This window comes from Mixophyes fleayi, chromosome 8 (assembly GCF_038048845.1).
Source record: "Mixophyes fleayi isolate aMixFle1 chromosome 8, aMixFle1.hap1, whole genome shotgun sequence".
Classification (NCBI taxonomy): Eukaryota; Metazoa; Chordata; class Amphibia; order Anura; family Limnodynastidae; genus Mixophyes; species Mixophyes fleayi.
This window is the reverse complement of record NC_134409.1, coordinates 36,520,107-36,542,721: the sequence shown is the minus strand read 5'-3', so window position 1 is coordinate 36,542,721 and position 22,615 is coordinate 36,520,107. Positions and strand designations below refer to the sequence as shown.

The 22,615-nt window shown below is 39.9% G+C and overlaps 1 protein-coding gene across 2 annotated transcripts in view; it reads right to left on the bottom strand.

Annotated features, from left to right (window-relative positions):
* ABCA4 (ATP binding cassette subfamily A member 4) overlaps nucleotides 1-22,615 on the bottom strand; it is a 157,506-nt gene that overhangs the window by 43,648 nt on the left and 91,243 nt on the right. The window contains exons 24-35 of one of the 2 annotated variants that reach the window (XM_075182349.1): nucleotides 20,117-20,254; nucleotides 19,533-19,726; nucleotides 18,500-18,584; nucleotides 16,872-17,077; nucleotides 14,645-14,693; nucleotides 13,884-13,967; nucleotides 8,134-8,342; nucleotides 7,272-7,396; nucleotides 3,203-3,301; nucleotides 2,643-2,835; nucleotides 1,314-1,408; nucleotides 196-228 (exon numbers count right to left, since the gene is read on the bottom strand). In XM_075182349.1, coding sequence (XP_075038450.1) covers nucleotides 196-228; nucleotides 1,314-1,408; nucleotides 2,643-2,835; nucleotides 3,203-3,301; nucleotides 7,272-7,396; nucleotides 8,134-8,342; nucleotides 13,884-13,967; nucleotides 14,645-14,693; nucleotides 16,872-17,077; nucleotides 18,500-18,584; nucleotides 19,533-19,726; nucleotides 20,117-20,254 — 1,510 coding nt within the window. The remainder of the gene's footprint in view (nucleotides 1-195; nucleotides 229-1,313; nucleotides 1,409-2,642; nucleotides 2,836-3,202; nucleotides 3,302-7,271; nucleotides 7,397-8,133; nucleotides 8,343-13,883; nucleotides 13,968-14,644; nucleotides 14,694-16,871; nucleotides 17,078-18,499; nucleotides 18,585-19,532; nucleotides 19,727-20,116; nucleotides 20,255-22,615) is intronic. The other variant, XM_075182350.1, reaches the window with a different exon arrangement.

The following is a 22,615-nucleotide window of genomic DNA, read 5'->3' as shown; positions in this document are numbered from 1 at the left end:
TAAGATTCTAAAATTACCAGAAGCTACTGTTTAAACAACTAATTCTTCATGGTCACCAGTAGAGGTCAACAAAGACTTTAATACATTACCTATTATTAGTGCAATGCAACAACTGACAATAATAGCAACACGTTTACTAAAGGACAGGAGTTAGTTTTTACTTGCAGGGGTATTTTTATATTATTTGACACTTACCTTTGCTCATTAACCCAGTATTTGCTCTTCATACTAAAAAAAGGTTATACACAAATGTTATTTTATTAATTCAATTTAGTAATCTATACAAACACTTTTTACAGTGGTTATAATATCAGTTAGGCACTATATATATATTTACAGCTTCCCCAATTATTGTAACAGACATTTTCAATACATGAAGAATAACTAAAATCATTCATGCAACAGATTAAACAGTGACAGAGGTATGCCTGTAATACCCAGATATTGATTACTTGACCATGTGAGAGATCTTGCATTACAACAGGAAGGAAACACAGTTTTGCATCCTATCTAGTAATCTTTGATTGACTAACTATTGTTACCAAGTTTTCTGAAAATATTTTTTCTAAAACTCCTTAAATGTTTAAACTATTTAGGTGCTGTATATAGATGTTTCTCATATATTTTAGTGGCTGATTATTAGGCTAAAACCATACCTTCCAATATTTAGAAGCCCCAAAGCGGGACTAAATAAGCCCCACCCCGATCCACCCATACTCCGCCCAGAACTGGGCAGAACTGGTCAATACTCCGCCCACTTTAATGTTAAGGCACACCCTTTTGTGGGCCGCAAATCAGGATGTCCCATCAAAATTATGACAGTTGTGAGGTAAACTTGAACTAACTTTACAAGCTTTGGTCATATAAGTGCAAATTACATCTCATTTCTAAGTCACTTTCCAACAAAACACTTATTAACATTTATTTATATTGAAGCAGCATATTCAGTAAACCTTCACTTCCTGAAATTACTACTGTCATAACTCTCAACTAAGTGAATGAATGAGGCAATAATTAGCTCAGTTAAATGTGTCCAAGGTCACATTCAACCAGGAATATATCCGTTTGTACAAGCATTTGATAAAACTCCTGAGGTAACAATTGTCCAGTACTAATAATCTGTCTATTCCAGATAGCGTTCTGTGACACCATTCACAGTTGTGTGAATGATGAACTTTCAGCACAAATTTTACACATTCACAATATAAATGTATGTGCCAACAATTTGGCATAAATTTACTAGACAGGTAACTGGATATTTTACTACAACAAAAATGTCTAATGAAGTAAAACATATGTATCCATCACTGCACCTGCTTCTTATCAGACTGGGGTATGTTTTGAGGAGATAATCTGAAATATTTCGTTCTGTGAGGTCCTGAAGAATCTCAGAGCTGGGTTGGATTCTCTGAGAAAATAAGAAATACCAATGAATATTAATGCCTTTTAATTACCTAAGTTGCATGCCATTTTCAGAACGTTTACTAATATGATTTATTAGTTGACGTTAGGTACTCTAAAGTGGGCAAAGCAGGATCTATAACATTTAAAGTGCTAATGAAATGAATAATCCAGCCAATATAAATATTATTTTCTGTGTTATATACTTTAAAAAATGGGTCCTCCCTTGTCTTACAGTTAGATCTACTGATCAATTGATTTCAGCTAACAAAATAATAATTGGCTCCCTAATAAATAAGAGATGACTTTTATAAAGAACAGGGCCCATCTTTTTTTTCTGCAACACCTTCCCTCAGCTGTATTTGTTTAGGGTTTTCTTGTCTTTTGTCATAATATTATTATTGTTTAAGCGTATGGAGGAGGTGAGGGACAAGACACACAGGTGAACAAGGTGGGGACAGGTAAGAATACATGAGGAAGGAGGGCCCTGCTCGAGAGAGCTTACAATCTAAAGGGGAGGGGCAGACACAAGAGCGGATGCAGGTGTAGTGGTGAAGGGGGAGGGCCAAAGGGGGAGGAGTTAGGAGGTGGACTGGTAGGCTTTGAGGACGAGGTGATTTTTTATGGAGCATTGCAGGCTGGTGGATAGTCTGATGGGACGTGACTCATTATTTTCAGCCCTTACCACGGGAATACGTCAAGATTAAAACTTTACTCCATTTTCCTTTCATTTTTATTTTTACTTTGGAGACCAACTATTCTCTTAGATTTTAAAATACATTTCAATTTATAAATCTCCCAGTCACTAATTTGCACCCTCAATAGTGTTGCACCCCCCCCACTCCATTACAGTACATTATTTTATTGTGTACAAGTAGGTAGTAAGCAGTTACTACTAAGAATGTCACGCAACACCTCTACACTTTCGTAAGGCTTAAGCATACACACTAATACACTTGATTTACGTGTGGTGCACACACTAGGGTTTTGCAGCTGGACACATCTTGACATATGTCGAGATGTACGTAAACACACTTTTTCTTCCATGTGTCTTTTGCTACTTAAGTTCAGGACGCAAATGGGTCCAAGTATGAGCCCCGATGTGTATAACCAAGGATCTGTAGATGTGTGTGTGTTATGCATTAAATATGGAGGTCTGCATGTGTGCATTAGTGAAGGAGAAACTTTCAGTAACCACGTCACTTCATTTAAGTGTCATTTGAGAAAGACCGGAGCTTTACCTGTGGTGGTGGGCGCCCCCCAGCACCCTCGGGGCATTCTGGGAGCATTATCAGCTTACTCCTTGTACTACATATACATGAAGGGGAGGGATTTTCAGGAGTCCACTCATGAGATAACAGTATGTTGGTTACTTGTGGAGACACAGAAGGGATGATCCATTCATTTGATGTGTTTATACAGGTGAACTTTTTACTAGGAAAAAACATACGTACAATGTAAACATATCAGTATTATTCAATGTACATGTAGGGTTTGTTTGCATCTTTATAACACTTTCTACAAAAAACTACCATAAAATAATAATAAATGAGGGTTTTATAATTGACTGGTTACGTGCACTAGTATAGGACAACACAATTTCCACCATGCTCTCCTCACTCACCCTAACAAAAACCACAGTCCATAGTACTATAGCATAGCCGTGACCACAATGAAAATATCTATCTAGTTTTTACGGATAATTCTGCCTCTTGATGACATCGATAGAGCACCAAACTCCTGCAACTGATACACAAAGCCCTGATTATAGTGGCCACAATGATATACCAATATTACTTACGGCAAGGGCTGGTCTTTCATGCAGCGAGTTCCATAGCCTGGACTGTTCAGGAAGGCATCTGAAATGGGTACTATCTGCTCACTGCCAGGCTGCTCGTTACTAAAGCAAAGGTGGCAGAAGAACATGGCCATCATTTTCATTTCACAAACAACATTATACATTTTCTGAGTCAATTCTGATAAATTATCTTTATAACAGTTAATACATTATTATTTACATAAATGTACTAGGCACACAGTGTACTGACCTGATTTTGAATTCATTTAATTATTATTATTATTATTATTAATTTTTATTTATAAGGCGCCACATGGCGTCCGCAGTGCCTTACAGAGACAAACAAATTACAATACAATGGGAGACAGCACAGTACAGTAAACAGTAAGCACAGCAATGCAGTAAGCTCAATGCACAGCTAGAGAGGGCGGGAAAGGGGGAGGGAGGATCCACAAATGACGGGGCCCAAGAAGGAGGGCGCGGAAGACAGGGAGACCCGCAAGGGGGAGGAGGGAGCGAGAGTGGACGTGGAGTGGAGCCTCGAGGAGGAGGGCTAAGTAGCTGGAGCGCAGAGTTAGAAGTGGTGGAAACAGGAGGAGAGATGGCCCTGCTCAGAGGAGCGTACAATCTAAGGGGAGGGGTGGACAGACAGAGAGATGAAGGGGAGAGAGGGAGAGTAGGGGGACGGAGGCAGAAGATAAGGTAGGAAGTTAAGTGGGAGACAGAAAGGCTTTAAGAAAAAGGTGGGTTTTTAGGGCCCGTTTGAAACTGGACAGATTAGGGGAAGCTCTGATGGAGGGAGGGAGCTTGTTCCAGTGGAGGGGGGCAGCGCGGGCGAAGTCTTAGATACGCGCGTGGGAGGAGGTTATAAGGGGGGAAGAGAGGCGACGGTCAGAGGTAGAACGGAGAGGGCGGGATGGAGCATGAATAGAGAGGAGGGTGGAGATGTAGGGCGCAGTGGAGTTGGCGAGGGCCTTGTAGGTGAGTGTGAGGAGCTTAAAGAGGATTCTGAAGGGGAATGGGAGCCAGTGAAGGGCTAAGTAGAGGGGGGAGACAGAAGAGGAGCGGCGAGAAAGGAAAATAAGCCTAGCGGCAGTGTTAAGACCAGATCGAAGGGGATCGAGATGAGAGTGGGGGAGGCCAGTGAGGAGGAGGTTGCAGTAGTCCAGGCGGGAGATGATCAGAGAGTGGATAAGGCATTTGGTGGCATCTTGGGAGAGGAAGGGCCGGATGCGAATGATGTTACGCAGCTGGAAGCGGCAGGATTTAGCAAGAGAGAGGATGTGGGGGCCAAAAGAGAGAGAGGAGTCGAGGATGACACCAAGGCAGTGAAGTTGGGGGACAGGGGAGATAGAGGTGTTGTCGACAGTGATGGAGAGGTCAGAAGGGGATGAGGTATGAGAGGGAGGAAAAACTATGAGCTCAGTTTTGGCAAGGTTAAGTTTGAGGAATCGAGAGGACATCCAGGAGGAGATGGCAGAGAGGCAGGCGGACACCCTAGAGAGGAGGGAGGGAGAGAGATCAGGAGAGGAGAGGTATAGTTGAGTGTCGTCAGCGTAAAGGTGGTAGCTGAAGCCAAAGGAGCCGATGAGTTCACCCAGGGAGGAGGTGTATAGAGAGAAGAGTAAGGGTCCCAAAATCAAGCTTTTAATTTAGTTTGAAATAACATCTCAGCAAACAATACTAGCATACACAAGTAGTTGGCAGGCTTCGAACTATATTAAATTGTCCATTGCACCATTGGGATTCCAGAACATCGATGACAATCTGCTTCCATGTATATGGAGGCATGTATGTATGTGTATGTATGTATATATATATATATATATATATATATATATATATATATATATATATATTACATATATATGTATGTGCAATAACGTGGAATAAAAGTGCACATTCATGCTGCAGGTCACTCAATCTCTTTATATCCAATAAGAGAGCAAGTTTAATCATGCAGAGCCCAAAACCACTATTGATCTCAATCAACATTTGATGAGAAGTTTTCAGATGTTAATCAGGATTAGTGGAAATTGCAGTCAGACGTATCTGACCATGTGTGTGGTCATTGGTAAACAACACTAATTTTGTCCCATAGGACTCAGCTATGTGTGTAGTTTAATTTGGCATAGGCCAAGCCATCTGGCACTTGAGTTTGAATAGTCACCTGATCAGCATGTGTATGGACATATTCAGATATATGGACTGTATTAATGACACAGTGCTGTAGTGCTGGCAGCTCTTTAGTTAATCATCTTCCTACACCTCCTTGTTGAGATATGTAATTTGCTTAATTCAACTTTTTACTGGTCACCACATTGCACCAGCTCAGAATGTCACACCAGTCTACAAAATACTGGGATGGCAGCACATTTTAATATTTGCCTTTCACTCTCCATGACTATTTATATTGCTCAGTTTAAGCTGTTAAGTTTGGTGTTTGGTGTTGCAACATTTCTAAAGGAAGCTAATCTAGCTTTACATATGGGTTAGGCGTACGTCAGACATACAATACTACATACTTATGCCTAACAATAGCACAGGGATGCGGAGAGTGCTAGCAGTAAATGTGCGTGTCCCATTACCCTATTTATACAGAATATAATAATGTAATGAATTGTCATATACACAACAAATAATAGCGTTATTAATAAATTTAGAAATCACATCTTGCATAACATTTTTAATGAAATGCAATTACCCTACATCTATTGCGCACCGCTTTGAAAATTAAACTAGGATTCATTTTTCCTGCAGTAGTCCCGGTGGAAATATAAGTAATGTTAATAGAAGTTGTATCTGGTGATGTATCAACGTCTTATTATGTCACATCTCCAGTGGGCATGTCTGTATTGTACTAACGCTAGCCTGTCCCTGTTCTGCCTAAATATGCCAAAATATTGATATGGAAACATTTTGGCGCACATGCACAGTATGGAAATGTGTATATTCTTGCCACAAAACGGAAGTAAGCCCAACTCTAATGGAGGCCCTGACTAAATGCACTGCACTCATCCTGTGAAAGCAGACTCACTTGTAAGAAGACCAAACACAACAAACTACCCTGCTCAGGGGTCTGTGTGTGACCAACGAGAGCTGTGTGTGACTATCGAGAGCTGTGTTTGACCATCAAGAGCTGTGTGTGACCATCGAGAGCTGTATGTCACCATCGAGAGCTGTGTGTGACCAACGAGAGCTGTGTGTGACCATCGAGAGCTGTGTGTGACCAACGAGAGCTGTGTGTCACCATCGAGAGCTGTGTGTGACCATCGAGAGCTGTGTGTCACCATCGAGAGCTGTGTGTGACCAACGAGAGCTGTGTGTCACCATCGAGAGCTGTGTGTCACCATCGAGAGCTGTGTGTCACCATCGAGAGCTGTGTTTGACCATCGAGAGCTGTGTGTCACCATCGAGAGCTGTGTGTCACCATCGAGAGCTGTGTGTCACCATCGAGAGCTGTGTTTGACCATCGAGAGCTGTGTGTCACCATCGAGAGCTGTGTGTCACCATCGAGAGCTGTGTGTCACCATCGAGAGCTGTGTGTGACCAACGAGAGCTGTGTGTCACCATCGAGAGCTGTGTGTCACCATCGAGAGCTGTGTTTGACCATCGAGAGCTGTGTGTCACCATCGAGAGCTGTGTGTGACCAACGAGAGCTGTGTGTGACCATCGAGAGCTGTGTGTGACCATCGAGAGCTGTGTTTGACCATCGAGAGCTGTGTGTCACCATCGAGAGCTGTGTGTGACCATCGAGAGCTGTGTGTGACCATCGAGAGCTGTGTGTCACCATCGAGAGCTGTGTGTGACCATCGAGAGCTGTGTGTGACCATCGAGAGCTGTGTGTCACCATCGAGAGCTGTGTGTCACCATCGAGAGCTGTGTGTGACCATCGAGGGCTGTGTGTGACCGTCGAGAGCTGTGTGTCACCATCCAGAGCTGTGTGTGACCATCCAGAGCTGTGTGTGACCATCGAGAGCTGTGTGTGCGCCCCTCAGGCCACCTGGTGACTGCCACTGGAAGAGCATTGTGATGGGTGTCAAATAATGACTACTCTACGTATTCTGCTGACCTGAAAAAAGTGTACTGTTGTCCGTAGATCCATGGATGGAGGGTTAGGCTGGGATATTCTCCAAAAGGCGGAACAATGAGAGTAAAGACTAGGGCCAGCAGCACAAAGCCGGCAGGAAGCACAATCTGCAGACAGGTAAAAGCAGCAGCATGTCAGAGAGGATGGCAGCTTGCACAGGAGCTGTCTATTAGGGAGACTTAAACAAGAGATATAAGATAGCTGTATATTGCACAGACATCTGACACATTACAGTTAATACACAAAGATGGACAGTTGGTGACTTGATAAGAAATCCTTAAAATGCTGCTCAAAGAAGAACCATAATGGAGGTTCCAAAATACAATCTATCGGTCTTCAGGTCTACAATACTTTATAGTTATTATTAAAAATATGAAACAATTACTGAATCAAACTGTTGTAGATAGATAGATAAATAAATAAATAAATAGATAGATAGATAAATAAATAAATAGATAGATAGATAGATAGATAGATAAATGTATCTATCGTTGTGTGTTCTCTACAATAAGAGATAACTACAAGAAAACAATTGAAGAGCCATAATTAAGAACAATATACATTTATGGTTAGTATAACAATGCATATTATGTATCATAGTTAGAACCATATATACATTCTGCATTATACTTATTTACTGACATATATAAACCATGGATCAATCAACACCGACAGGTTTCCCTTGTACAGGAGTGAAATGGAGCAAGTAGGAGCATGACAAATAATGCTTTCATTGCTCCTTCCAGCTGTAGTGTTCCTGCATGCCCAAACACACATCAATGGATTGAACGTTCCTCATTGAGTTGGTGAGATTGTGTTTCTTATTGATAACCTATGACATTACCTGAGCAAGGAAATCTTTGTGACTACGTGTAGCATGCTGGAAGCGTTTCATTATAAGTGCTTTAAACTGTTGGTGCAGAAGGTCAGTGCCTTTTATCTGCTGGGATCCCTTTCCTTCAGTTTCAGGACCCGGTTGTTCCTTGCAGGCATCAGGCGGGACATTATCAGCCGTATCTCTCCGAGACTCTCTTCTGACAGGTGTTGGTTGATCTGAGATTGTGCATTGACAATAATAAGCTCATGTTTTATGCAGCAAACATAAATTGTGGACTCACCATTTGGCTCACTAGAACTTTATTAAGCCTTATCAAGCTCAGATAATTGGCTGTAGCACACAAGCTGGCATTGTATGCGCTCAAGCTCGCTAAATAGAAGCATAACATGACAGGGGGAGTTTTAAGCTACCATAGCAAACAGCAGGCAGATATGCAGTTTACATGTATAAAAAGAGGACAATTTTGTTGCGGTTCCCTCTGTGTTGTCCACTCTGGAAATAGAAGAATTAGTAACGTAATCTAATGAGTACTCCTGCCTAAAGGGCTGTATTTAGAATATACACTATTAAAGTGTAATGAATGTGAACTAAAACCAAACTCTTTGTTTGTGCAAAGTATTGAAACTACAAAAAAAGCAAAAATTCAAATCTACAATCTCCAAAATGTACAACCGTCCCGAAGTTCGTGTAGTCCAATTTCTAATTGATCAAAAGTCCAACAAAATGTCTGTGACATCAATTTTTCTTAAATCTTCCTCCCACGTGATATAGATATATAAAAAAAAAAAAAAAACCAAAAAATAGTGTAATACTGTAAATAATAATAATAATAATAATTCACATAGATATGCACCCAAAATAATCTTTTTACCTTAGGTGATTATTAATAATAGTCATAAACAAGATATGAGCAACTCAACACCCAATCTTAATCTAGGCATATGCCTAGATTAAGATTTTGAACACATGGGGGTAAATGTATCAAGCTGAGAGTTTTCCGGCGGTTTTGAAAAACCAATCAGATTCTAGCTATCATTTATTTAGTTCATTCTACAAAATGATAGCTAGAATCTGATTGGTTGCTATAGACAACATCTCCACTTTTCAAACTTGCCGGCAAACTCTCAGCTTGATACATTTACCCCATGGTTGTCATGTGAGGAGGTCCCATATGCCTTGATAAATATTTTCAAAATTGAAACGTGTTGGCGGCTAGTACAGCTGGAAATTACGCGCAGCAGTGGACTGTTCCTCCATCCTTAATATCTGCAAAAAGAAAGCTGGCCACACCAATACCACTGTGGGGAGTACATTTCTATATGTGTATATATCTAATGTGATTGGGGTAAGAGTCCACCTTTTATTTGTGTAGATTAATCTCCATCTGGGGATCAATGTTATTTTTATAATTGTTTTTATCCTTCTGATAAATGTGTAAACGATAATGCACTATTAGTGCCATTTCTTTTTTCCTATACATGGAGTGAGCTGAACTCAAAGGGATATTGCACGTATTTGGCTTTAAGAAGATGACACATCTTTGATACACAACGCGATGTTACAATTAACATTCTGTGAGTGAATTCACTATGGGGATGTTGAATAGCTCATGTGGTGGTATTGATTATTATTATTATTATTAGGAATATTATTTTGGGTGCATATTTATGTGAATTATTATTATTATTTACAGTATTACACTATGTTGTTTTTTTGTTTTATTTTTTTATATCTATATCACATGCTGTTTTTGTAGTTTCAATACTTTGCACAAAGAGTATGCTCTTAGTTCACATTTGTTACACTTTATTAGTGTATATAGTGTATAAGATTGTTGATCGGCAGCGCCATCTCTGTTTTGTAATTTTATAAACTTTATGGATCAGAAGCCAGAAAACAGAGGGCAGTTCGTGATTGTCAGTGCTAATATACTAATAGCTTTATTTTTTTTTGTATTTAAAATCTGCTGTTCAGAGAAACCCAGCACAATGGAGTTCTAGGAACAAGTTCCACTGTTAACACTCTCCTTTCCACAACACGTTTACTGAGAACAGTGACTTTGCTGAACATCCAGCAATACATACATTTTTGGTGTTTGATTTCTCACTAATAGAAGCTCTCAGCAACAGTAAAGGCCTCAATAAGCTTCATCTGACACAAAATCAAGATGCTCTGCCTTGATATTGAGTCTGATTATCAAGGGACCATTCGAGGAAAGATCTATCCAGTGGCGGGTCCAGGGGGGAGCGATCGCCCCCCCTAGCAGGGACTTGCTGCTGGCGGCTGCACACTGTGCAGGTCCGTTCGGCAGTGATAATGTGCTGCCCGACTGCTCTGATTGTGTTTTCAATACAATCAGAGCAGCGGGACAGCACATTATCACTGCCGAACGGACCTGCGCATACTGTGCAGCCGCCGGCAGCCATAAAAGTCAGAAAGGGGGCGGGGCCTAAATCGCCCCCCTATATCGCCCGGGGTAGAAAAAATTTCTAGATCCGCCCCTGGATCTATCTATATAGAGACTGATGTTATTTGTAAAAGATTGTAAAACACTGCAGTAACAATGGTACTAAGAATAAATTTGAACGTAATTAAAATACGGGAGTTTTATATTGTATTAAAATATTTCAACATTTTGTACAAAAAAACACTTCTTTTGTATAACATCATCTTGTCCCTGTCATCTTCATACCTATTGCTGAAGCTGTGTCTTAGACTAGAGAGGAGAATATCAACCCTTCAGATCTAATAGAGGCTGTAACACTTGTAATTAGCAGACTTACAGTTGCTGGAAGCCTACGTCCTGATTGTTCTAAGCCAGCCATTCCAAGCAAAAATATATGGTTGGAGATTTGTGGTTTTAAATTGTTATTTACCTTACTTTTTAAAAAGATCAATTAGAAAAGACAGAATGTAACACTATTTAAATTAAAGCTTCCCGATAGCCCCTGCATTCATCATTCCCTAGTATCTTTTTGACTGAAGAATTCCATTTTTCATTGGACTGTGGTTTAACTACAGAAGTGAAAAGTAGCCACTGTCACACAAATTGTTGGACTATTACAACTCCTATTATTTTATGCTAGATACTTGGGACTGAAGATCACTGATCTTAGCTTAGTTGGTTGTGGGACATGTATTTTAGTAGTAGTAGTTTGTGCGCTTACATGTAACTTTTCTTCATGGTAAGCAAGCTATTGCATCTAATTACAGCCATTACATAGCCAATAATGCAGTACACTCTACAGCAAATGTCTGTTTTCAGCCTGCAGATTGCTTCACCAAACATGCAAGAGAAGCATAGACAGAAAATACTCCTGTAACTGCTAAGCTAGCATTTTATTTCAGGTAACAGATAAGTATGGGTACACTGGAGAATGTCTGGATTGTTACAAGCAGTTTAATGTCATTTTGGAAATTATTGGAAACCATTGGTTTCATTAGTCAGGTCACATCCTGACATTATATTGTATTTAATAATAAAATATTATTCGTCACAAATAGTGTCTACACAGGGGAAACTACTAGGGATACAGGACCATGTGTTTGCTACCATATGAGCTCTTGTAGTAGAATGATGAAGGCCCCGTGAGAATGTTTATTTGGAGCCTAGAAGCCTCTAGTTACACCAATGGGATTTTAATAGCTAATTACTTATTGGAATCATTAAAGCTGGGTACACACATATGTAATCTTACTTCGGATGCAGTTTCTGTAATGATTTTACTAACAATTTAAACTTCCGATGAGCATGCAGATTCATATGTACACACCTACACAATCTGCCCTTAGATCTGTGCATCTCTCATAACCATCTGCTGAAAAGATTGTGACTCTGTACACACTCTTTAGAGATCTGCCTACACTGCTGGCCATGAGTGCGTACACACTTCCACATTTGCCTGACACCGTGCCATCCTTTATAGTGATTTTTAGGAAGTTTAGAAAAATAATGTGATGTGTTTTGGTACAATAAATAAAACACGAATGCGATATCTGAACAAACGGTTGTGAATCCTGTGATCTGCATGATAATTGCATAGATTTGTTTCCAGCTTAAGTGCCTACTATTTAGCCTAAATTTTCAAATCATTTTTTGTGGGGGGAAAGCAGACCATATATGTTGAGTATGCTCAGTGTATAAAAAAAGTATATTGCATGCCTTACTGGGAGCACTGTTTTAGGCTCTTTGTAACCTTTGATTTTGCCTCATTTTTTCCCAGATGTCAAATTCTATTATATTTTCTAGTGAAAAATAACTTAAAGAATTCTACAACCAGTGTTGCATAAAGTTGATAAATTGGTTGCGTGTAGAAGTGTATGTACTTGATGATATACTATCATGCATTCCATATCTGTCACATTGTACTTTATAAAATTAAATTGAAAGGTGGGTACAAATGCAAGAGAACTGTGCATGATATATTCAGAATTGGATGCCCCCATTCCTCCCTTCTGCTTGCAGAAGCAATGTGTTTGCCTTCCATGTTGCTCTACTGTAGGGCTCTCGGTTGAGCTGTTGCTTGTCAGTCTCCTGCACATCTGTCTCTATTGCAGTGACCACATATGCAGCACTCTAGGCTATGCCCAGGGCCGTAACTAGGGCTGTGCGACAGGGGCGACAGCCCAGGGAGCAACGCTGAAGGGGGGCGCAATTTAGCAATATTTTTGGTTAATTTGGTTAGAACACCCTTTATATGTACACTCTTAATATATATTTGCTTTTCAGGTGTGTATGGGCAGAAACCTGGATTATTTAACTTACTAAACAGTAGGAATACTAATCATCGAAGCAGAGAATAATATATGGACAACTTTTCAATCTACTCTGTCAGTAAAAAATATTAAGTTGACGATATGTAAGTTATACTGTACATATTGGGTCATGCAGATCAGCTGCTGTGCTCCCAATTAAATATTGACCTAACAGGCAAGGGAGTGACAATAAGGATAGCAGCCTATATAGTTACTATGGGGGTCAGAGGATTGCAGATCCCGCAGATCCCGGATGCAGGTGGACGTGTGGGGGTGGGGCTTGATGAATTGCATCATTTGGCCCCGCCCTTTAATTGGACAAAACTATTTTACCCCTATTCCACGATGATGCAAGAATTGCGTCACTAAGCTCCGCCCTCTCCTACTTAACTAAATGGGCTGAATGCGAGAGGTTGCCCTGCTCTTCCGGAAGTCCAGGGGGACTCCCAGAAATTCGGGAGTCTTCCGGACATTCCGGGAGAGTAGGCAACTATGATTAATAGCTGGGTATGGCATGTCCTAGATCAACTTTACATTAGTGTAAAAATAAAGCTATCAAGTAGTTGTGTGCTACATGACAAAAAAGCCAGTATTTTCTTTATGTGCAAAATAATAAACTAATTTGCACCCCTTGCATTGTAACATGATCTGTCAAGGATCAAATTTACTCCTTTTTTGCCTTGCTCTCCTTAATGACTCGGACCCACTGTGTGCACATAAAAAGGTGATGGGGCCTTCAAAAATGTGCTAATTGTTAATGCGCCTCTCATCTACTGTCCTTGTAGACACCATTAAGGATGGATAACATAAGAATTACATAATGAAAAAGCCTCTTGGCTACTTGTAATAGAGACTAAGCTAAAATACCTAGTATTGTAAAAGTCTTCACGTTCTCTAGTGCAGGAAATGAACAAGTTCATATTACCAGGTAATTGCTGACTGAGGTAAGCAATGTTCAGACATTCCGATCAGTTTACCCATCTTTATTGTGCCTGAGTCACCTTTATTATCGATATTGACAACTGTTGACTTATTATCCATTGCTAGACTGGTTCTGGATTTCCGCTGTTGTAACATCCATTCCTCTGTTATTCAGCCCAAAAAAATCAAAACACAGCAATTTATCAACAGTTAAAGGTGCAAAATACTCACACCACAGGGCCTGGAAGAAAACCTGTTGGAAATGTGCATGCACCGCGACTCTTGTCAGGGGTTAACTCTGTTCTTAAGAAAGGGAGAAAAGCCCTTTCTCCGGCAGAAACTGAAAGCATGGGGAAGCTTATTTACCATAGACAACGGCAGCACTAGTACCACTGAATCCCTCTTATCTCTATCACCATCCCAGAACCGCAATAGCCGGTGGTAATTAAAGCATTTTTTTATTAGATAAAGATATTAAAATTAATATTATTATTGTTTTTACAGATTTTTGTTGTTGTTGCTTTTTTTGCTAATGAAACTGGATGTCCAAATCGAGACTTCCGATTCCAACGCGCCTGTGTGATCAGAGGCATTCTGGGTATCACTCAGCTGTCCTATTGAAATGTTCTTCTCAAATTGGGGTGAAACTAGATTGTCTATTGCTGCAATAAGCAGGTTATCGCCAAGGCATGGCAAATAGCCCCATGGTGTGGTAACATGGTTGGTTTTAGATGTACGATTCTACAATCCTAATTTTAAATAACATATCACAGGAGTTATGGTTAGTTCTAAAGAAAATGTTAATGAAATACTGGCCAAGTTATAGGGAAGGAGTCAATACCTGGATTTTCCGTTCCGGTTACTGAGTCAGCTGTGACTTTTAAGAAGATCTGCAGAGATAATTTTTAAAGAAAATGTGTTTGTTATAGGGGTATAATACACATTGCAAATGGATGGAATGATAATATATAACATATATTGCTGTATTTAGTTATGTCTGATATCAGAATGCACCAAATAGAGCAGTATGTAGAGTTGGAGGTACGCTTCTTTGTTTTGCATAAAATATTTCCATATATTATCTGTATATATACGCACTATATATATACATACGACTGTCAGGGGGTGCATCTGTTGCGGGTGCTTGATGCTCTGATGATGATGATGGAGACAATCGGCAGCCCCTTCTGATTGGCTGTGACGTTAGCATTTACTATTAACACTGTCAAACCGCAGTATAAGCGCATAAGCTACGTTTTTCTCCTTTATTATTATTATTATTAATTTTTATTTATAAGGCGCCACAAGGTGTCCGTAGCGCCGTACAGGGACAAACAAATTACAATACAATGGGAGACAGCACAGTACAGTAAACAGTAAGCACAAGGCTATTGTTATCCTATATATATATATATATATATATATATTAGCCACAATTGCTATAGCTATCCTGGCGCAAATGCTATTGTTGTAGAACTAGGTACATCTTTAGATGCATCTGACTCTGCATACGCACAAAATTGCATCTTTGTGGCCATATTTTACGATTGTTTTAATTACATAACTGGTATCCAACTCTACATGAGCCCCAGTATTTTCCTATACTCTCTGGCCCAGCCCTGGTCACTTGCTACCAGTTGGGACACTGAGTGATACATATGCGCATGTACCTAACTTATCTATGTGTGTGTATAACTGTGTGCGCGTCTCTGTTTCTGTAATGTGTAATATAAGAAACAATAATACTAAATGATACAAGGATATTAGAAATCGCCTCAGAATTCCATGACCTGTATAAATATTTATATACGCACATTAAACTTCTTATATCCTTATATTTTACAATAGGGGGTACATTGGTCCTATTATATATATATTTGGTATTTTATATAGATATATATATTCCTCAGCTCACAGAAAACACACAATATTTGAATTATATGTCTTGTCCTGTAGTGAGGACGACCTCCTCTTGTATGTTGGAATGTAGCTTCTGAAAGTCAGCAGATGTCACTGTTGTTATTGTGTACTATAAAAGAGTGACTACAAATTCAGCATACATAGCAGGGGCAAACGCAGGATTTTTAAGGGGGGGTTTCCTCCCCCCCAAAAAAAATAAATAAGGAGAGAGAGAGAGAGCTGCTGCGCATGCGGCCGCGCATGCGCAGCAGCTCCATTTTAGCGATGCTGTACTGTACAGCAGCCGCGGCGCTGTCAAAGAAGCGTTCGCGGCAGTGCTGTATTGTAGCACAATACAGCACCGCCGCAGACGCTTCTGTGACAGCGCCGCAGCTGCTGTACAGTACAGGGCAATGTTTAGTGCCCGTTAGTTTGCGGAGGGGAAGGGTTTCTGGAGAACCAGAAACCCCCCCTGCGTGCGCCCCTGCATAGGAGAGTAAGAGACAAAACAATATTTTTTAGTTCCAGTTGTAAAATCCCATTAGAAATAATCTTACAAATTGTACTTATTTGATTCATTTTTTAATGTAAGGATATATATATATATATATATATATATATATATATATATATATATATATATATATATATATAAACTTTGGTAATAAAAATATAATTTTGTGTCCATGAATAATATTATATATGCTCATCATTATGTTATGCATACAATCTTGAGTGTTTTCTTTGATATAAAATAATATAGCTTTTTTTAATTTAAAAATTCATAGTTTTGGATATGTTTCATTTTAAAGTTGTGTTGAAAATTAGTTTGTGCTGTATAAGGAATTGTAGAAAAATATAATATACATCTCCTATCCATCATCATCATCATCATCATTTATTTATTTATATATATAGCACCACTAATTCCACAGTGTTGTACAAAGAACAGGGTCAATTTGAGAGCAGCCTTTTAGCCTGTGTATGTTTTTGTTTTTGGAGTGTGGGAGGAAAATGGAGCGAGTGGAGGGAATCCGCGCAAACACAGGGAGAACATACAAAGTTATATATATATCCAGATATGTTTTGGTACAAATACATAATGCATAGTGGAGTGAAAAAATACACAATACTGCAATGTAGTTGCTGCAATGGTGCGTTGGTGTTACCTCTTCTAGTGGAGTATCAGAGATACCAAAACTGCTCAGTCCCAGGTCCCCCAGAGTCTCTTCCAGCTCCCTGAACAGACTGGCGTAGGCTCGGTACTTGAAATCCTTACCAGGAAGCAGATAAATCAGCTCTTGGCCAATGCTTTCTATTAGTTTTGCTTCAGGAACATGGTGATGGATTAGCTCAGTCAGCCCAGCCACATCTCCTATAACATAATAATGAAAATGACAATTGATATAGTCATATCTGGCAAATCAGTTTTACTTTTTCCTAGTTATTTATTGAATCATTTTTTTTCGTAGACCACAGTTTAAAGACCACCTGTAACTTATAACAGTGGAGGCAGCCATTTTGTGAGCTACTCAATAGGTATGGGAGTGTGGCCTATCAATCTTCTAGTAACCAGTGACATCACTGAGGTAATTTTTAATTTTTGCTGTAAATCCCCCTATACAGGTGTGTCTCTCTACATATCTACAGTATTTACATTTCTATCCTCTATCAAATAACCACCTGGGTACTAGCTCAGATTCCTCTCGTCACTAGGTGTAGACACAAATGCAGCAGTACAGTCTCTCAATGCAATGTAAGATTAATCCAAGACCATCTCTTATGATGAAACAATAAAGGGACTTCATTAAATATACTCTCCTCCTCTGCTGCACAAGTTTAGTTCATACTTGCCAACTCTTCCTCATTGGCTTCAGGGAGATCCAGGGGAGGTGGGCATCGGGGGCGGGGCTTGACTAATGGCATCATTTTGGCTAAGATGACCCGATATTTGCGTCATTAAACCCCGCCTATCTATTGCGGGGGCGAGAAAAGGGAGGCTGCCCTGCTCTCCCGGAAGCCTCAGAGGTCTCCCAAAAATGCGGGAGTCTCCCAGACATTCCGGAAGAGTAGGCAAATATGCATTAAACAAAAGCAGCTAATGAATCTCTAGAGACTGAAGTGTCTTTTACATTTCTGTCTCCATTACTGAAGTCATGTTGTCTTACCCGTCAGTCTTTGATCAAATCTTGGTCTCCATGAAAATGGCCACCTCCATAGGCATCAATACATGGACATAGGACACAATTTCTGAACTGTGTCATCATGCCACAGATGGCGAAGCCAACCACGTCTTGTACTGGCTCAGCATCAGGGAGAATGACATTCAGGGAGAGTTGGCAAGTATGGTTTAGATGCAAACAGTAAATGGAATAAAACCCATCTCCTTCCTCTTCTGCACAATATTTAGATGACAGTTCAACTTCGACATACATGTTTAATGCAGAACTCCCTCAGCATATCTCTTCCCTCTTAGACTCTCTTGTCTGTCTCTCTCCATGCACTCAGCAGCATTCTCTCTGCGGTCTGAGCTTGCTAAGTCTCATATATACTTCTGGTAACCCTGAACTACATGTCACCAGGTGACTTGACCTCACTCTCCAAAGAGGCAGCTACAAATGACTAGTGACTCATAAAATGGCTGCTTCAGCTGAGTGTGTAGATACAAAATGGCTGCTTCAGCTGAGTGTGTAGATGACAGATGCACTTTAAACTTCACATAAGCCACCCCATAATTTTTAAGAATTATTGTGCTCCACCATGGGTGGGTCCCCAGTGTGACATCTGGTCATCTTACCATCTAACTCCTGCTCCAGGGGATCTTCTTTGGCTTTAGGAGCACAGCTGGGACAAGGGCAGGAGCAGTCCGAGCGACAGGAAGCCTTGGATTGTGAACACATAACATGAAATACAAAATGTGCTTATTGTGCTAATATATTCGAAAACAATATATGTTGATATGCTGCATTGTAGTGAAGAGTAAAAGGAATGCTAGAGAAGCTTTGTTCACTGTATTAGCCAAACCTAACACCTTGGAGAATTTTGAATGTGTGTGGGGCTGCATATGTGCTGTTGTGGTCTGTACAATCAGCCCCATAGACCTGATCACATTCAAAATTCTCCAGGATGTTACATTCAGAGAATACAGTGAGCTGATCCACACCTCGAGGTTGTGGGGTATTTGTCGAGAAGTCTCAGGGTGGTGGATCCCCCGTGTTTCAAACAGTTTGAAAACTTGTATTGGATTTAAAATATTTTTTACCTATTACTGTTTATAAGACACCAATTGTCAAAAATTGCACCTAAATTAAATTTAATGATTACCAGTTTTGAAGCTACACTACCGAGACAGCGTCAAATATATTAAGAAAATTATTTTCTCTGTCTTTATTTTTTCACTTTCTTCTGCCATATCCATCCTTAAGATGCTCAATGTAGCTCTCTGATAAAGCAGTCAATCTTCATTGTTTATATATAGTTAAAATTTTGACATACCATTAGCATATATAGGCCAATCAGAACTGTTTAACACGTATCATAACTTTTCAAGTAAACCATATACCATGTGACTCTCAATAAAGCTGGTCATTATATAAGAATCAGTGACTCTAAGAAGAATGGTAGCAGTGCAGACTTTATACCATAAGCCACAATGCAATCTGACAAGATCTCTCAGTCAGGCTGAGGAGTTTTCAGAATCCTTGGATGATTGTGTGCAGATCATCTGACCAGTCTTACATTACTCTGTATGAGAGAAATCCATCACACACAGAGGAGGGCAGAATACTGATCCCTGACCATGATGATATCTGAGATGGAACAAAACTTACAGAATCTTTCTTTGCCGATTCTTTCACATTCCTCATCCTCCTGACCAGGGTTAGGTAGAAGCCTGTCCCAAAACAGTTTTTAAGGAATAAGGGCGTCCCGCTGCAGTAGAGCTTTCCTTGAGAAATAATTGCAATTCTATCCCCTAGGAGATCAGCCTCATCCATGTGATGAGTAGAAAGAATAATGGTTCTGCCTGGTAAAAATAAGAGTTAATACACAAGTGGTAAGTACTGCATGATGCACAACTGTTACTCTACAAGTTGCTTTAAATCTGAACTTCTTGTTATCACATCACCCTTAAATTCCTGTCAGTCCTTTGCTAGGACTATCACATTACTCAATAGTCTACTCATTACACAAATTATTTGTATCCATTTACTCTCCTGTTGGCAATACAGGCAAATAAAAAGTAAAATAGAGTTGAACCACAAAATTCTGGATCATAAATGCAACACTGTAATGTTTTAAACAGCAAAAGTAATTAAGCATAAATATTGAACATTAATTGAGGTAATTGTTATTTAAGTTATTTGAAACATATTCACATACTGAGTAGCCATATATCAAGGATAATAGAACCTACCTGAACGGTATTTCAACAACAGATCCCAAATAGACCTTCTAGAATACGGGTCTACACCTGAGGTGGGCTCATCCAAAATCACAACTTTTGATTCACCAACAAATGCCATTGCAAGAGATAATTTCCTTTGCATTCCACCTAAAAGTCAAAAGATACTACTTAGAGCTAGTTACATGGAGGATCAACTTGGAATTATTTATTTAGCATACAACAATACTACACATTCTGTGTATTACTGAATGCATATGTATTTATTACTATTTCTGCTGTTTCATTATATATCCCAATTGTAAAGCGCTACAGAATTTGCTGGCGCTATATAAATAAATGATGATGATGATAGACTTAGAATTTTCCAGCCCCAGTTTAAAAGGAGCCCCACTTCACTACTTTGCACTGTTGGGGTCCCTGCCCCTTAAACTCTCAGTCTGTTACTTACTACTTATCTCCATTCTCCTCCTCACACCATATTCAAATACTGTCTGTTTTTTCATGTAGCACACAAATACTTGATAGGTTATTTGTACATTGAAATCTAAAGTTGATCTAGGACATGACCTACCCCAAATAAAAATCTTCCATCACATTTTAAATTTACCTTCCCTACATTGCAACATGGTTTTGCCTTACTTATTTACTTTTGCTTAACTTTCCTTAATGATTAAGACTGTATATTATTAACAAGTTACAATAATTCGATACTTTTTTTGTCAGTTCTCCTGGGACTTTATATTTCACATATGTATTGTACGTAATCTGCAGTGTATTGTGTCTAGAGATGGGCGGGTCCGGTTCTCCGAGAACCGAACCCACCCGAACTTTGGGTATCCGAGTACCGAGCTGAGCAGCTCGGTACTCTCCCGCCCATTCCGAATCCAAATCGAGGCCGAACGTCATTGTGACGTCGTCGGATCTCGGGACTCGGTTCTCGCGATACTTCAACTTTATAAATACACGCCTCCACAGCAATCCATCGCCATTTGACAGAGGGAGAGAGCAGGGTGTAGTCATAGGCTAATTAGAGCAGGGACAGAGAATACCATATTGTTCTTGCAATTGCTCTAACCAAAATCGCTAGTGCAGAGAGGAGGATAGAGGTTTATTATTTTTTCTTCATATTTGGCACTCCCCAGCGCTTTTGGGGTGTCCCCCATAATTGTGCATTAATATTTCTGGCTGTCAAAAGTCATATCTGTCAGCAGTATCTACTAAATAATTTGTAGCACACCTCAGTGTTTTTGGGGTGTCCTCCCTAATTGTGCATTAATATTTCTGGCTGTCAAAAGTCATATCTGTCAGCAGTATCTACTCAATAATTTTTAGCACTCCTCAGTGTTTTTGGGGTGTCCTCCCTAATTGTGCATTAATATTTCTGGCTGTCAAAAGTCATATCTGTCAGCAGTATCTACTCAATAATTTTTAGCACTCCTCAGTGTTTTTGGGGTGTCCTCCCTAATTGTGCATTAATATTTCTGGCTGTCAAAAGTCATATCTGTCAGCAGTATCTACTCAATAATTTTTAGCACTCCTCAGTGTTTTTGGGGTGTCCTCCCTAATTGTGCATTAATATTTCTGGCTGTCAAAAGTCATATCTGTCAGCAGTATCTACTCAATAATTTTTAGCACTCCTCAGTGTTTTTGGGGTGTCCTCCCTAATTGTGCATTAATATTTCTGGCTGTCAAAAGTCATATCTGTCAGCAGTATCTACTCAATAATTTTTAGCACTCCTCAGTGTTTTTGGGGTGTCCTCCCTAATTGTGCATTAATATTTCTGGCTGTCAAAAGTCATAACTGTCAGCAGAATCTACTAAATAATTTTTAGCACTCCCCAGTGGTTTGCGCTCAGAATGGATTCAAAGCAGTCCACATATGATCTAAATGAGCAACCAGGTTCTGTCACCAGTCCTGATGTTAGTGTTCCCAGTACGTCATCTGGCCAAGGCGATGTCAAACAACAGAGTGTTTTCAAATTAGTGCAAAAAACAAAAACCCAAAAAAATTTTACTGTATTGAAGCGAAAAAGAAGTGTAACTGAGCAAAAGTTAAGTGACGATAAAAAAAAAATTGCAAGCATGCCATTCTACACACGCAGTGGCAAAGAGAGAATGAGGCCTTCACCTTTGGCTATTAGTGGCAGATCCCAAAAAGTTACCCAGCCTACAATTGGTGCACAACTACTGTTACGCGTCAAAGCCGAGCTGCAAGATAACAGTGAGGCATTACAGGAGAATATTTGCTCTGATTCACAAATGACAACAATCCCTGTGGAGAGTCCATCCAACAGTGGGATGTCTAATCGTGACCATTCTGTTAGTCTACCCATAAAGAAGGGCCCTTTCAGCAGTTCTGCTGATGTGTGCCTGAACAGCCCGAGTGTAGCCGGTGATACACCAAGTGAGGATGACACTTTGTCTTTAGAAGAGGATGTGGGGGAGATTTGGGTATCCGACGATGAGGATGCGGTTGATTGTGTAAGTCCTGCAGCAGTGTGGCACCAG